The following is a 17,915-nucleotide window of genomic DNA, read 5'->3' on the forward strand; positions in this document are numbered from 1 at the left end:
TCTAACCATCTATTATTCCCTCTTTATATTCTACAATCTACACATCCTCTACCAACCCCTCCCCCCCCTTTCCACTCTAAAGAAGACTACCTGTGTATCTTTGTCCCAGCATTTAAGCAGGGGTCCTCACACTTTTTAAACAGGACAGGGAGCCAGTTCACTGTCCCTCAAACCATTGGAGGGCCGGACTATAGTTTAAAAAAAACCATGAACAAATTCCTATGCACACTGCACATATCTTATTTTGAAGTAAAAAAACAAAACGCATGTGGCCCGCAGGCCATAGTTTGAGGACGCCTGAGTAACTACTCTCAAAATTATTCTTTGACTCTGTGACATGAATTTCCTTTTACCCTCTAAATCCTCTCCTCTACTTTCTTTTCACCCTCTCAAATGAACATAGAAAATTTAGTCTCTGAACAACTGCTTTTCTCTGTATAAAATATGTAGCTTCAATAATCAATTTTGTTGCTTCAAATATACTATTCTAGATGTATGGTATCAACAAATAGTTACTCAGAACCTATTACATAAGCAAAAATAAAATTAAAAAAAATAAAACTTAATCCTTTCTTTTCTAAGTAAAAAACTTTATCATTTCTTTTTTTAATATATTTTTTACTGTTGATAGTATTACAGATATCTCCCGTTTTCTCCCTCTTTACCCCCCTCCTCCAAAGCTTAATCATTTCTTATTCTAAGTAGACATCTCGTAGCACATGATGCCTGGTCATATTCCAGTGAGATGTTCTCATATACAACAAGTACAAACTGAGCTCCTGCCTCCTTCCTCAACAAGCTAGCTCACCCTCTTTCACTCTCCTAAATCCCATTCACGCTGACTCAAATCTGAGTCATCTTTTCTCCTATTACCAAGTCCTGCTGAGTCTTTCTCAATAAGTCCGTCACATGTTACCCTTCCTTTCCAGTCCCTATGCGCCCATCCTAATTCACTCTGTAATATATAAGCATACTAATTACTATTCTTCTTTCAGTCTCCTTTCATCTTCATACATCCTATATTTCATTATCAGGGTAATATTCTCAAAACCATCACTTTAATCTAGGCAACTCTCTTGTTCTAAAACTTTAAAGTTCTAAACTTCTCAGTCTGATATTCTAGGTCTTGCTAAATCTGGTTAATCTACTCTCTTGGCACTATTTTCCACTTATTATGAGTCTTTATTAGGGCACAGATATCCCTTCTTAGCTCCTAATGCCTCTCTCAGGCTGACTCAACCATCGTGCTTAAAGCAAGGAAAACAGGTAAGGTGTGCTAAGGGACTAAAGAGGTAAAATTCAGATTTCACATGCACCCTAGAACAATCCAGCAGAAGCCAGAAACAAGAATTTCTATTCGCTTTTCATTTCTTAAAATAATTGCCCGAATTTATATTGTTAAATACCTGGAATGTGAAAATGGGGGTGTTGGTTCTAAATAGAGGTATTTAAAAGGATACTTATTATATTTAACAAGCATTTTTAGTGTTTGTGGCTGAAGAATTTTCCTAATCAGTCTATGGCATAAAACTTCTCCTTAAATTCTTTGCATGAACTATCCTTTTCCTTTCCATATATTATCTTTCTCTTCCCCTGTGCATCTCATAAAATCAACTGCCAAATCCTCTAGATTGAACATATTCATTTAATTCATTCTGTCAATTACCCAGTCACTCCACCAACATTATTACATGTAAAGTATGACCCATATGCATTCCTAGACATGGAAGATCCAAAGGAGAATAAAATAAGCAATCTAGTGAAATATAAACATGGACAAAAGTATGATACAATATTGTTGCTGTAATAAGCAAACATTAGAAGGGCTATGGTTGATTAACTGATTAAGTTTGATCTGGACCTCAAAGAGTGAATGAATCTTTCTACCAGGAGGAAGAAAGGAAAAACATTCTAGGAAAAGAGAATAGCTGGAATGAAAACCATAAAATCACAGAGTGTTTTCAGAAGACAGTCAATTCTGTAGGCTAGATTAAAATTTGGTGTCAATAGAAAGAACATTGGGAGAGTATTGGGAGGTAGTGCTAACAGAACTGGTGACAAAAGCCTCAATGTAAAGCCTTGTAAATGACAATAAGGAGTTTAGACTGAACTAATGGTTCTCAAACCCTTTAGAGACCCATTAGGTTAGGCAAGAAAACAAATAAAAAACCAAACCAACAACAACAACAACAAAAAGAACCAACACCCCCATTTTCACATTCCAGTGGAAAAATAACTGTGATAATAACATACTGCACAAGATTTTTGAGAGATTATGAATACTTTGCAAAAATGAGAGTAGTATGAATAAAATTTTTGAACTAAAAGACTAGATAATTCTAAAGTTCATTTAGAAAACTAACAACTCAGAGGGAGAAATAAAAAGCAATGAAGGGACTAACTCTATCAGACAATGAAATATAATCTAAATCCTCAATAATAAGATAGACAAACCAAAAGGAGAGGCTCAGTTGGTTGGAGCTTCGTCCCATATACCAAAAGGTTTCGGGTTTGATTCCCAGTCAGTGCATACGGGAGACAACTGATGAATGTTTCTTTCTCTTTTTTTCTCTCTCTCTCTTTCTCGCTCTCACTTTTTCCCTTTCTCTCTTTTTCTAAAATCAATAAACATCCTTGGATGAGGCTTAAAAATAAAGACAGGAAAAAAAGTTCAGAAATAGAACAAAATGTATGTGATAATATAGTATATTAGTATGCTGTATAAGTATATATAATTTAGTATATAATAATCAGTCAGGAAAACTGTTTAATAAATACATAGAGACTACCGGACAGTTACCTGGGGGGAAAATTATACCTGTAACACACTGTGCATGCATATAAATTCAGAAAAGCTTTTCTAATCAATTCAAAATTGTAAATTTATAAAAGAGGAAACAATAAATTCAATCACATTAAAAACAAATTCTGCATGTCAAAAAAATCAAGTATAATTAAGAGAATTGAAACTGGGAAAAATGATTTCGAAGGATAAGTTTCTCCCACAAATTGTTAAAAAAAAGTCTAACAATCTCATAGAAAAGTGGGCAAAGGGCCGAAACCGGTTTGGCTCAATGGATAGAGCGTCGGTCTGCGGACTGAAAGGTCCCAGGTTCGATTCCGGTCAAGGGCATGTACATTGGCTGTGGGCACATCCCTGGTAGGGGGTGTGCAGGAGGCAGCTGGTCGATGATTCTCTCTCATCGATGTTTCTAGCTCTCTATCCCTCTCCCTTCCTCTCTGTAAAAAATCAATAAAATATATTAAAAAAAAAAAAAGTGGGCAAAGGACATTAACTGACAACTTTCCCAAGAGGAAATACACATTTTTCTTAAATGTAAATAAATTAAATCTCACTCATAATGAGAAAAATTAAAACTACATTTAAAAACATCCATTTTTCACATACTGAAAATAGCTAAATATGAAAGTTTGATAACACTGCTTTGAAAAGGATGTAGGACTGCAGGAACTCTCAACCACTGTTCCTGGAGGTACAAAATAGTAAAACCCTACGGAGAGTGCTATCGCTCTATATTACAAACTTATACACTCTTTAATCCAGCAATTTCACTTCTAGTAATTTATCCCAACAATATATTTGTACCCGATGAAATTATGGCTATACCAAATTATTTAGTACAATACTTAATGAAATAGAAGACAGGATCTACCTAAAATGTCCACTAATGGTTAGTTCAATAGACTGTATAAGGACGCTATGCTAGTATGAAACAGTTATTCGATTGGGGCGAGAGTGAGGACTCAACATTATCTCAGAATCTTTTGATTTGGCAGAACAGAATACAAAGCTTTATTTCATGAATATCTAAAAGCAGTAGTTATGGTTCTGATTTGTCATTAAGTTAAAACAAACAAAAGGTTCAGAATAGTGTGCATCATGCTAACAGTACAAAAAAGGGGAAATACATACACTTAAACTTATACATTATATTTACACTTATATTATCAACACATTTTTATACTTATTTATATTATACACAAAAATATCTCTAAGATTATACACAAAGAAATAAAAATAGCTGCTTGTTCAAGCTCAGAGTGAGAACTTAATAAATGAGAAACAGATAAGGGGGAGATACTTTTCACTGTATACTTTTTATGCTTGTTGATTTTTGAACATAAATACATTACAGTGTTTAAGGAGGAAATTTCTATAATCAAGAACATTACATAAACACTACATAATACTTTGACACAGGGGTTTCTACAACCAAAAAACTATTCAAGCTGAAATTATCTACTATGTAATCACTGAACTTACTCTACCATAGCATATACTAAGTGTATTTAAGAAGGATGAGTTACATTCACAAAGTTATGTCAGTGGGCATGAATGGCAACTGAACTAGAACACATTCAATTTCTAAAATTAATGTTTCTGGTTAATAAATGGCTGTTTTTATAACAAATATTTAAATCTATTAAGAAATAATATACACGATAAACACATTTTTTTAAACCACCTTGTAAATTATTTGCTGATTAAGCTAAACATCTAAGCCAAGTACTCAATTGTTCTTCTAAAACAGACTGGAATTATTCTCCATAAATTGGCTAACATGTGAAGCCTTTAATAAAGGGCTGAGAATTATAGTGTTTCGCAGCATAAAAGAACCTTCTCATGTCACAGACTTTCCCAATGTAGTGCCACCTAAGAGAGACAGTTTATTGTATTCAGATGTTCTGCTTCCAGTACACACTGTCTTTTCTGCTAGATCTTATTTCTTCCCACAATGACTTACTTGGTAATAATCTCTTAGAGCTGGAAGGGGTTCTCAGGGCTAGGCTTTGGAACCCAAGAAGTCCTTCAATAGATAAAAATAAATCTCATAGAGAAAGGACAACCCTTCACAATTTTATAAAAGATGCACTTGTTGATGGGCAATTCTAGTAAACATATTAATAAAACCACTATAATACATCATTCAAACCATGTATTGAGTTATGCAATAGCAATGTTAAATAAAATATATTGTTGCTATCATTCCAAGTAAACCAAAAATTAACCAAAAAATTGAGACTCGTAACTTTTAATGTAGATGAATTTTATGTTTCCTGAAAGTATTTCTTGACTTTAATTTCTTTAACCCCCTCAACATTACTTTTATAACTAACTCCAAATCATATCAATTATATTTCAAGGAGTATTTTAAAAGAAAATATTATATCATTTCCCACGTTTCATTTAACTGAAATGAAGGCTTTATTTTCAACTGATATTTGGAACAATAAAGAATAATGCATTTTAAGAAGCTTACTTTCTGAATCACTACCAAAACCACAAATAATCACAAATTAAAACAAGCTAAATATCTAGAAAAGTATTCTTCATTATTTATATTTTATATTGAAACCTAAAATGTTTTCTTCTGCCTTCTAGTTTCATCCAGTAAAATAATGCAACTGTTTTATTCTACCCCTAATAATCCATATGCAATAGTAAGACTATAAACAAGATTCATAAACGTTCATCATGGCTCACTAACAGACAACAAAAGGTGATGCAGATACTTACCTACATAATGCATATTAAGAGCCAAATACTTATATTGGAAGAGAGGGTTGTGATTGAGGCTACTTCTTTGGATCTGCTGGAAGAAGGAGCTGACATCCCATCTGTACAGGACATCCAACAGCATGATGCTTGGCACCCTCAGGGCCACATTTAACACTGCCTCCATTTTCTCCTTTGCAGCCATGTTTTTTCTTGGAGCAGACCTAAAATTCAAGAGGCACAATATATAAAAACAAGTCACCCCAAATAGCTTTTAGATATCTTCTTATGAATCTAATGGATTTTCACATACTATTCAAAGACTATATTGGATTGTATGAAACTTCCTAGCCACATTAAGATTCTGATGAAATGTTCAGGCCTCCAAATTTATTTTTAAAAAGCCCCTAATTCCAAATCTAGGCACTTAGCAACAAAATACCCTAAAAGAATATTGTAGCTTTTGTCCAATTAATTTGCGATAAAAAATTCACTCCTATGAAATTACTTGAGATATATGTAGCTCTTAAATGAAGGAAAACATTAAATATTAATAAATGTTAAAAACCTAAGCAATTCAATAAAAATTTGATAAGTACATATTTAGTTTGCAGCATCTCAGTCTATCCTTTTCCTTATCACTTACAATCAAAACAGAAGTACTGAATTTACATGCTATAGATAAAATCAGGAGAACTGGTGATATGTACATGTAAAGGAACCATTATTTGCAATACTGTTTCCTTGAATTATTAGAGTTAAATTCTTAATCTGAAATCTCCATCATTTGCCTTCAAGGTAGGAAAATAATTTAGATTCTTCCTATGATATACAGACATGCTTGCTGGCACATGAAAGAAGTCAGGCATTGTGTGAGTCTGCAGCCCCTGACTTTACTGAATTGCTGATGAGTAGTAGAATGAAGAGGGGGAAAATAAGGAAATTAAGGATCTCTTGGACAAATCTATTTAAAAGGACAATTCAGTGGAATACTGTTTTATATAACTGAGCTGCAAATTAACCCAAGGAATTACAAGAAAAAGGATAGGACAAAGGTGGGTAAAGGACAATTTTAAGATAATTCTGAATTGTTGGCTCTGACAATATCCTTTTAAGAATTTCGTTGAGAAAGCTAAACACATGTCTAGCTTTGGCAGTGATTTCAGACAAATGAAAACATTTATTTCTGAAGAAAATTACAGTGACAGATTGCTATGCTATAGTTAAATATTTGTCAGTATTTCCATTTTACCCTCTAATTTTCATTGCTTCCAAGCTCAGATAGTTGTTTTTTGTGTTATTTCTTTTTAAAAAGGGGGCAGCACAACTTGGCACACTGTTATTATAAGTTTTTCAAGCATGGAAAAAATGATAATTTCATTGATTGTTGGCTAATCACATATCATTCCTATTGCCTTCGTTATACATACACATATCCTATCAATACCACATAATTAACATTTTTGTAAATACTGAAATTCTGGTTACTTTAAATGAACAAGACCACTTTAATAATTATCCTACATTAAAAAAAATAATATGGTGAGAGAATCCAAATCAAATAGGTGGGCCTAAGGGGAAAAAAGCACTGAAAAATAAAATCTCAAATCAACATTTATTCAGGATCCTAAGTTTCTCAAAGCTCATATTTAAGGGGGGGAAAAAAAGCCTGGGAAGGAATACACCAAAATATTAACATCCTTTCAACAGTAGGGCTGGGGTAATTTTTATTCCCTCCTTTCTACCTTTTCCTGTTTGCCAAATGTTTTAGACCAGTGGTCGGCAAACTCATTAGTCAACAGAGCCAAATATCAACAGTTAAAACGATTGAAATTTCTTTTGAGAGCCAAATTTTTTAAACTTAAACTTCTTCTAACGCCACTTCTTCAAAAGAGACTCGCTCAGGCCGTGGTATTTTGTGGAAGAGCCACACTCAAGGGGCCAAAGAGCCACATGTGGCTCACAAGCCGCAGTTTGCCAACCACGGTTTTAGACTATCCATGTGTTATTTGGAAGGTGTGGAGATGCACTTATAAAAAGAAAAATTCTTGGTAAAAAGTGTAATGTGCTTGTGCCATCTACTTAAGAATATATACAGGAGCCCTGCCAGTGTGGCTCAGTTGGTTGGAGCGTGGTCCCAAGCACCCAAAAGGTCTTGGGTTTGATTCCCAGTCAGGGAACATCCTGAGAGATCTGTCATGGTCGGGCAGGAGGCAACCCATGGAAGTTTCTCTCTCTCTCTAAAATCAATGTAAGCCTCTCCTCAGGTGAGGATTTAAACACACACACACACACACACACACACACACACGAAATAACAGCTTATTCTGGTGGTTTAAACTGTTAACTCAATGTGCTCTTAGGAGTTTAGCTATTTTTCCATATTCTAAAATCCAATATAAATCACTACTCCTTTTTTAAGCAACAACAACATAAAAGAAAATATTTACTGAGTTAATATTTGTGGTCCATATTTACTTCATCTGATTTGGAACCTTCCTCTTTTTAATGTTATTTTTAAATGTACCCACTTTTATCCTTCACTGTAGCTCTTAAGGGGTAGAGAAAAAACTTGAAACAAATAACCAACCCTGCATTAGAAATCAAGACCTGAACTGTTTTTTTGGGGGAAAAAATCTCTCCCTAATTCTTACAAAGAATCATCTCTATTACAAAAGACCACTAGTACAATGGTACACGTTCCCTCGTATTTACCTCTACTCCTGTCTCACAAACAGAACAAGAATAAGAGAATCATGGATCCTTAAAGCTGTCAGTACAGAAGAATATTCAAGGCAAAGCCCCAAACTCTATTCACAGTAAACTCAAGAGTCTAAATTAAGAAGGACCTTGGATAGAATGAAATATGTCCATTTAATAACAAATCTATTGCTTATTAAACTTTTCGTTTATTTCTATACCTGAATGCCATGTGTAGGGACATGGAGGAAACAAAGTTAATACATGAAAAACCAAATCTAAAATGTTACCCACAAAAGATATGGAAAGAAAAAAGAAAAACATTCTCTAAATAATTCTTAATTTTTCTAAAGTAGAAATGCCATATAAGAGTGGTGATCGGCACAAATAAATACCATATACAACACTATAGCACCATAAACTAAACCAACACCTAAACAAAATGCTGAAATATTTATTTGATTTGCAGATACCTGAAATCACTCATACATGCCAAATCAATGATTACAAACTTTTAGTCAAAATAGAGCCTTCTCTCCTGGAGTAAAGAGATTATTATACTTTTATGATGTTTGGTTCAAGCTTAATTTATCTTTTTCCTTAGACTTGTTGGATAGATCTAATGAGCATATACTAAGTCAGAGGGAGCTCCAAATTCTCTTAAAACCAAAACAAGACCAAATAATTTTCAAAAATAAGGAGGAAAGCTAAAGGCAAAGAAAACGAAAGGCTCGGCACTCCTAAAACCAAACATATAAGCTACTTCCAGCCCCGTTCAGTTACATACATTTTACTTTCAATGAAAGATTTTAAAATGTTTGAACTATGAAAAGAATTGGAAAAGTAATACTCCAACAGCATGTCTCAGCAAGTAACAAACTAAATGTGACTAAAATGTAAAGATGCTTTACCCAGTAAAATAGTTTAAACAAACAATTTAAAAAAAAAAGCCTTTCTGTCCAATAATGGGGAAAAAAGGTTCAACAAATGCTAACCCAAAACAGGACCACAATGATTTCATTAAATGACTTTCCCAGGCTTGAAAGCAATAATTGCTACTTACAAACACAGTAATGTCTGTACAAGTATAACGCTGCATGGTTCACCATTCAGATTTGTGGGTTAGGAAACACAGGAGCCTCATTCTACACTTTCCTGAAAACACTGCATTGGTTTTAAATCTAAAGAAATCAAACAAATTATCACGAACAGTATGATAAACATAAAATTTTAAAGTCATAGCTCATCTCAATTGAAGAATTGTGGTAAATAACAGAAATGGAAAATAATGTGATGTTTCCAAAAAAAATGAATAGTATTCACATCTCCTGGATAAACTCCCTTTTAAAAAGACAAAGCAAAAATAAGAATACTATATAACCCCATTTAAAATTATTCAGTACATACTTAGGATAATTTAAGGCTGAACGTTTCTACACCTTTTTCCATCAAAAGAAGGAAAAAAAAAACTATCACTCATTAATTTCCTTTGTCCCATCCAATTAAAAAATATTCTACCATCAGCTAAAACCAATCTTAAAACTGACAGATTTTCTGCATATGATAAGCTCTAAAAAATGTAAAAGGATAAAACTAGAGCCTAAAACCATAAGTCAACTCTGCCAAAAACACCCGGGAGGAGTATGCACTTCTTACATAAGCATTGGCACATGTCTTAAATATAGCTGGTCCTCCCCACTCCCACTCATTGCTAGCTAACTTTGTATGTACCTGATTTCCACATAAACTACTAACAGTCCCGTAGTTTCTCAGCATCTCCAAATCGGCAAAGATAACACTCCACTCTGAATCTTTCAACTGAAGGAGCCAGACAGTGGAAGTAAAAACTGCTACCTCTGCCATTCAGCGCTCTACCGGGGTCACGACTGCAGCACCGACAGCTCATCCTTTGGGCGTGATTCAAGAGTCAGAACTGCACACTCCGTATTTTAAAACATAAAAAGACACAGTCCTCTCCTTTCCTTTCACACTAGTTTCCTGTTTCCTGTAAACTGCGATGCAAAGCCATCCATTAATCTTTGATGCCTTCACACTGCAAAGCCCCCTTCCTCGTCCCTGCATCTCCTCCCCCACCGCCACGCCTGCGGATCTCAGACGCGTTTGAACTCTAGTAACCCCAACGCAGCTCGCTGCAAAGCAAGCAGCAGCAGCAGCAGCAGCAGCGGGGCCGCTGCCGCCGCAGGGTAGGGGATTACGTTCACAAAAACTCTGCCAGGAGAGAGGCCCGTGCCAGGGGGCTCTCCTCCTTGTCTGGCAAAGGGGGCTGGCTCCTCCGCGCCAAACACCAGAAAGGTTCCAAAGAAAGATGCGGGGAAGTTCTTCATCCCCGAGCGGGAAGGAGTCTCGTTCCTTAAGGAAGGGCCTGGGTCTCGGGGTCCCTGGGTGGGAAAAACCGAACTGTGCGGGGCGGGGCGGGGTGGGGGGGGGGGGAGGGTGCAGAAGGAATGGCCAGCGAGGAGGAGGAAGCGATAGGGACAAAAAGGAAGGGATGAGGAGTGCTCTTACTGTAAAAAAAGGACTCACAGACGGGATGCACAGCAAATGGGTCCCCATTCGAAGAATGGCTTGGCAAGCCTTTCTGCAACCCCCAAACCTCGAACCTCAAGAGAGAAGGAGGCTGTTTGGGGCTGCGTAGACCGGAGATGGGCAAGGCAAGAGGAAAGAGGGGGCAAGCCTGGACGCCAAGTGGACAAAGACGCGAAAGAGGGAAAGTTGGAAGTAGGAACTAGAGAAAAGGAGCAACTAGGAGAGGGGCAGCTCAGGAAGGGGCTTACAAAAGGCCTTGAAATGGGATGCTGGGGAGATGATGGGGGAAAGCGCAGAGTGAGGGTACCTTAGGAATGACGGGGGAGGCGAGGGATAGCTCCGGGAGGGTGGAGAGATGGGGGGGCAGCCGACCCGGCGCGGGAAGGGGCCCTGTGTGGGGCTCCGGGAGGGGAGGGCCGGTGAGGGGGCCAGGAGGACCGCGGGAGGGGCTGGCGAGGGAGTAGGCGCCACCGGTGCAGAAGGGACGTGGACGCCGCCGGAGAGGAGAGAGCAGAACGGGAGACGGGGCGCAGGCAGAGAAAGGGCAGGCACGGCGACGGAATGGGGGAAGGGAGAGAAGGGAAGGGAGGATGCCGGCAGCGGATGCGGGGCACCCGGGTGGGAAGGGGCCGGCCGGGGCGGTCACCTCGGGCTGCAGCGTCCCTGCCTGCGAGGCGGCGCAGCCGAGGGCTGAAGGCTCCGCAAATGCCTGGCTCTCTCACCCGCCCTCCCGTTCTCCTAGAGCGGCGGCGACGGGGGCCGGGACAGCCGGGCTCACAGCGGCGGCTCCTCCGCGCCGGGCCTTGGTTGCTGTGTCTCGGGAGGCGGCGGCAGCGGCGGCGGCAACGGCCCGACGCGTACGGTCACCATCGTCCGCGGCAGCGTGCGCTCGCGGGCTGAGCCCGTCAGCAGCCGGCGGCGGCCATGGCCTCCAGTGCTCTCTGCTCCGCCCCCGGGCACTCTGCGGCGGCCGCGGTCCGCTCTCCGCCCTGCGCCTGCGCGCGGCGCCGCCAGCGCGGCGCGCCCCTCCCCCTCTCCTCCTGCGCGCGCGCCCGCGCTCACTCACAATCGCGCGGGTCCGGGGGTTCCCGCGCCGCCTCCGGTACGTGGGTGGGGGAGACCAGCCTCCTGCGGCCGGCACTGCCAGGCTCCGGCGGTTATGGAAACGCGTACCACGCCGACTCCTGCCCGCGCACTGTGACACGCGCCATTCTGACACACGTGCGCTCTCACACTCCCCACTCACGCGCTCACACCCACATTCACCTGCCGGGCCCACGTGGGAGAGTCGGAGGGGCCGATCCTCACCCGGGGCAGTCGCAGTAGCAATGATGCCAGAATGTGTTTTTTCAATCTCAGTGACTGGACTAGGCTGTCCACGCCATGGCGTTAGGGACCACGTCTGTGATGGCTCGGCGGTGCCTGGCGCAGGACGGGTGTTCAGGAAACCTCTGTTGAATAAGTGAGTGGGTGAATGCATAGATGAATTGGAACTGAATATCCTTAACTGGAAAATTCCGCCCCCTCCATTTACAGAATTTGCTCAAAGAATATGACTGTGGTATTAAATTAAGTGGTTATTTTGTGTTTGTCTTGTCTTGTGGTCTAAGGTTCAAAACAGATCAGAGTACACACACACAGACACACCCTCCCCAAGGTCGAAATTCCGCTGGAATCTCTAGCCACTGACCAGCATTACTGCCCTAATTTAAATGTCGACACACTTTTTAGGGCCGAAACTGCCCCACTTCCCCACAATACAAAGCCTTGCAGCACGTTGAGTATGCACAGAATGCATCAAGGATGTCGCTAGTCTCCCCTGCTTTGGCAGGACTGTTAGGTTGCTATTAGAAACCAGTATAGCCTTTGATGTTGTCAGTGCCTATTACATAAATATATATCCGTAGGTAAAATGTTGCAACTATACTGGATCATCCAGAAATTGTGAAGCCTCAACTTCTGCATGTTACAAGATAAATTAATGTGTTTCAGTCTAGATTTCTGTCTTGGGGGTGGGGGCCCTCCTTGGAAATTCAACTCTCTGGCCTCTACACTTTAAATGCTAAACCCCCAATTCTGAGCAATTTTTGCGTCTTGCTAAAATTGTAAAAAGGAAGCTCTATAATTTAAAAAAATGTAATTACTAGAGGTATCAGTCAATCAAATTCAGAGTAACTTCCCCCTTCATCTAGTTTGATTTCTATAGAAATCAAGTTTTTTAAATTTTCTGGGAATTGTGTTCATAACTACAGCCACCTTTCATCCAGGTGCCTTAAACTACTTTAGAATAATCATTAAGCCGCCTACATCCCAGGGAGGCCATTTTATGAGTCTCTTTATATAGCCTGGTAAGTATGAAATTACAGAGACCACATGTCTAATGTCTGGAATAGGAAATTGCCCAAGATAGCAAGGTCTTATCCCTTGGTTTCCTCCCTGTTTGGACAACTTTATTACTGACTCATTCAAGAAGATAAAAGACCACAGACATTACAAAAAAGTCAAAATCTATATAATGCTAAATTCTAACTAGTTTTTATTTACTCCTCTAGGGTGAATTGCAGAAATCTTGAAAATATTACCTTAGTTTTGTTACCAGGTTGGTGTGTTTTGTTTAAATGAAGGAAAGGCCTACCTCAGCTTTAGAGGGGGTTGGGGGAGGGGGGGCGGGCAGTAAGAGATTAACCAAAGAATGTATATGCATGTATGCATACCCCATGGACACAGACAATATTACAGTGAAGGCCTGGGGGAAAGGCAGGAGAGGGGTGGAGGGGGGTCAATGGGGGAAATAAGGGAGGGACATCTGTAATACTTTCAACAATAAAAATAAATTTAAAATAAAATGGTAATAAATCTGGAAAAAAAATGGCTTCAAAGCCCTATAACCTTGACTGTAACTACTCTGGACTTCTGAAAGCAGAAAAAGGCCACATGTCTTTATTTTTTTTTTGTCTTTGAATTTTATAGCAGCTGCCAGTAAATGCTGAAGTTCAAAACAAGTGAAGAAAATTACTCTGGTAATGAAAGGGTTACTGCTATTATATTGCTGCAGATCCAGTTTTGGGAAAGCTCCACATTGCCAGAAGCAGGTAACCAAATCAAAAGAAAAAGAAACCTATAGAAAAAAAAAAGAACAGGCAAGGGTCAGTAGAGAGGACCGCTCAAATGAAAGAGCAATCACAGTAAAGTACTTTCTAGAGGCACCCAAACCCACCCTAATCAGGAAAGGTCAGGAGCAAAATTTAGGGTAAGTGCCTGGTACCAAGCTTAAGGAAATACCCAAAGGCCACAGCTTGGTCATAAAAGGAATTAGCTTCAGTTGCTAGAAAGGAGTAGAGTGTTTATGACTGGAATGGCAAGCCATTCAGGATTATAAAAGTTATTTTCCTGTTCACTAAATGTATTTAACATTGAGGAGGAAGGCAGCACAAAGTTTGGAAGAGTGCATATTTAGTTACAGCTCTAGCCGTTCTAAAAGGCTAGTCTCTGAATTCCTTATGAAACCGACTATTGCTAGTAATCACATAGAAATAGTCCTTGGATGAGTATCTTCAGATAACTGATGGTCAGCTTGTTATGCTTTACCTTCTAGATCCAGTGATAAGATCTCATATAATAGGTTTCACAAAATGGGGCCCAAATCCAAAGAACTTGGCTAGCCAACATTGGAAATATAGAGAAAGGAGAATGTTCATGTACTCATTTATTCACTCATTTTCTTAGTTCCTAGTATTTTCTGGGTACTTTGAAGTTTTCTCTATCCAATTCAAAAGTAGTTAATTTTATTGAATAGAAAAGTCTGAGTGATATATAAAATCTCATTAAATCTAGCTACCCCCATGGTTTGATTTTGAAAGCCAATTCCAAGAGGAAAACTATACAGTCATGCCAGACTTTCCCAAGTGGCTGCTCCATTTTACATTCCCATCAGCAGTGTATGAGGGGAGATTTACCCTTAGATTCAGATGGCCCCTTGTTAGACGTGTGACTCTGTACCAAGTGGACATAATTTATAAACACCTCCATTTGTCATCTGTGAAACAGGAGTAATGGTATAGTATGTACTGCACAGATTATAATGAAAATTAAATGAAATGTGAATATTCCTAATACAAAGTAAACCCTCAATAAATGTTATTAGTTTCCTTCCTTCTGTCTTTGATATTTGGTTGGCAACATTTATTCTGTAGTAAAGTCAGATAGAGATACAATTATAACTCCCTACTAACAATAAGAGCTACTGCCTGACCTGTGTGGCTCAGTGGTTGAGTGTCGACCTATGAACCAGGAGGTCACAGTTCCATGCCTGGTCAAGGCACATTCCTCAGGTTGCGGGGCTCGATTCCCAGTGTGGGGCTGCAGGAGGCAGCCCATCAATGATTCTCATCATTGATGTTTCTGTCTCTCTCTCCCTCTCCTTTCCTCTCTGAAATCAGTAAAAATATGTTTTAAAAAAATAAGAGATGCTTACACATAGTTGCTTAAATCTTTTTAATGGAAGATTATTTTGTCTTGAAACTTATATTGTTGCAATACAAAATAAATTCATCTTTTTCTACCTTCAGTGGAATGAATACCCAAGTCTATAGAAGGAAAAAAACATAGAAACAAATCAGCTTTTGTTTGGTTTGAATTTTTCAAATCCCCCCCCAAACATTTTTTATTTCCCCAACTTTTCATTTGGAAGAGTTTAAAATATACAGAAGATTTAAAAGAATATTACAGTCATCACTCATATACTCACCATCTAGATTCAACAATTGTTAAGGTTTTGAATATTTGCTTTATGTATGTGTATGGTTTGTTAAGCTATCTGAGAGTAAGTTACAGACAACACCCTGCACCCCTAAATATTCTAGTCTTCCTCTTCTAAAAATAAGAACCTTCTTCAGTATTGCCAAATGCCATTACCACACCCAAGAAAATGAATTATAATTCCCTAAATCTTTTACTGTCCAAACAATATTCAAATTTTCACAATTCTCCCTGTATTATCTTTTAATGATAAATTTTTTTTTCCAACCAAGATCAAATCAAGTGGTTACATCTTAGTTGCCTTAGTTGTTACATCTTACAAGCCAGCTTTGCTTTTAATCAACCTGAATGCTTCTGACTGATTGGGGTCTCTAACATCAGCAGGGAGAAGAAAAAAAATGTACTGTTGTTGTTTTCAAATTTAAGATCAACTGGTGTACCTCCATCCTACCCTGCCATTTTCTTTGTCTTGATTCTGGTTAAGCCTGAAATGGGCAGTAATACAAAATTATGTGTTGCTTTTCAAGCATGATAGTCAATGTGATAAAATGGATATTGATTGTCATAGACATGTGTTAGTTGCCTCCCCAATATCACCTTGAATGTCCTAGCTATGTAGTCTATTGGTAATTGATCATGGATGGATCAATGATTTTTTCCCTATTTCCCACAGTGAGTAGTCCAGGGAAAACCCCATGACCCAGTCAAGCCTTAACAATCAGAGCAAGGCTCAGCACCAGAGCTTTTGGCTGAACTATGAGGGAGGGCCAAGTTTCTCTTTTCTGCTAGACCTGAATAAAGAATCATATAAATTCGGGGACTATGGGCTGCCATCTTAGACCCAAAAGGGAAGAGCCAACTTAAAAATATGCCAAAATATGTAAAAGAACCCAAGACATAAAAAGAAACCACAGTGTATGAGCCCTAATCTAAGCCCCACCTGAAACCAGCATGTCCACCCCCTATCCTGTAATTATGTCAGCTAAGAAATTACTTTTTTTGCTTAAACCAATTTGGGTTATGTTTTCTATTATTTGCAATTAAAAGAGTTCCTAGTCATCAATCCTTTTAATTTGCTAGTCAGTGCAATATGCTGTTATGAAGATGAGGAAGTAACTAAAAAAAAATGATGGTAGGGCCCTAACCGGTTTGGCTCAGTGGATAGAGCATCGGCCTGTGGACTGAAGGGTCCCGGGTTCGATTCAGGTCAAGGGCATGTACCTTGGTTGCGGGTGCATCCCCCGTTGGGGGATGTGCAGGAGGCAGCTGATTGATGTTTCTAACTCTCTATCCCTCTCTCTTCCTCTCTGTGAGGAATTAATAAGATATATTTTTTTAAAAATGATGGTAAGTGCATAGAAACAAAATTGTACAACTTAACGAATTGTTATTTTAAAAACCCACTTAACCACTATCTAGAAATAGAAGCTTGCTAACACCCCAGAAGTCCCCGCCCCCCCCCCCCCCCACACACACACACATTCTTCTCACAAATGTCTAACCTAACTTTAATACAATAACTTCCTTTTCTCTGTGTGACCACCTGAGTCCTTACATATGGTAGTTTAGTTTTGCCTGTTCTTGAATTGTATATAAATGGAATCACATAGTATGCATTCTTCGGTGACTAGCTTAACATTGTGTTTGAGATTCAATTATGTTCTTGTGTAGACCTGCAGTTTCCTTCATTTCCACTAAAATTCCAATTTTAATTACATCATCTGAATATGACATTTTTGTATTCATTCCGCTGTTAATGAACATTTGGGTTAATGAACACCTAAATTCCAGTCTGGGGCTACTACAAATTATGCTGCTATCAGCATTTTGGAACTTGTCTCCTGGTGCTCATGTGCAAACATTTCTCTTGAAGAGAAATGCTGGGCCACAGCGTCTGTAGGTATTCAGCTTTCTTAGATAACTCCAATTGTCTTCCAAGGCATATGCACCAATGCGCACCCCCAAGAGCAATTGGTCAGAGTTTCTATTGCTCTATATTCTAGCCTACCTTTAGTATTGCCATCTTTTTCATTGTAGCCATTCTACTGGGGGTTGTTTTGTTTTGATTTTTGTTAATCCTTACCTGAGGATATTTTTCCATTGATTTTTAGAGAGAGGGAGAGACACACACACAGAGAGAGAAACATCAATGTGAGAAAAACACATCAATTGGTTGCCTTCCCCCTAGGGCCCAACCAGGGCCAGGGATGGAGCCTGCACCAAGGTACATGAACTTGACCCGAATCAAACCTTGGACCCTTCAGTCAGTGGGCCAACGCTCTATCCACTGAGCCAAACCAGCTAAGGCTCTAGTAGGGTTTTTAATTTGCATTTTCATAATTGCTAAGGAGGCTGAGTACCTTTTCATGTTTATTGGACTTTTGGACTTCCT

General features: G+C 39.0%; 1 protein-coding gene across 5 annotated transcripts in view; it reads right to left on the bottom strand.

Moving 5' to 3' along the window:
• RNF145 (ring finger protein 145) overlaps nt 1–11,956 on the bottom strand; it is a 45,943-nt gene extending 33,987 nt beyond the window's left edge. The window contains exons 1-3 of one of the 5 annotated variants that reach the window (XM_079770023.1): nt 11,412–11,550; nt 9,282–9,399; nt 5,540–5,742 (exon numbers count right to left, since the gene is read on the bottom strand). In XM_079770023.1, the coding sequence (XP_079626149.1) occupies nt 5,540–5,723 (184 nt within the window). In that variant the 5' untranslated portion in view covers nt 5,724–5,742; nt 9,282–9,399; nt 11,412–11,550. Of the gene's footprint in view, nt 1–5,539; nt 5,743–9,281; nt 9,400–9,949; nt 10,274–11,411; nt 11,708–11,831 lie in introns of those variants that run through there. The other 4 variants (XM_079770024.1, XM_079770025.1, XM_079770026.1 and 1 more) reach the window with 4 other exon arrangements.
• Between the last annotated feature and the right edge of the window lie 5,959 nt (nt 11,957–17,915).

This window comes from Cnephaeus nilssonii (genome assembly GCF_951640355.1).
Source record: "Cnephaeus nilssonii genome assembly, chromosome: 5".
NCBI lineage: Eukaryota > Metazoa > Chordata > Mammalia > Chiroptera > Vespertilionidae > Cnephaeus > Cnephaeus nilssonii.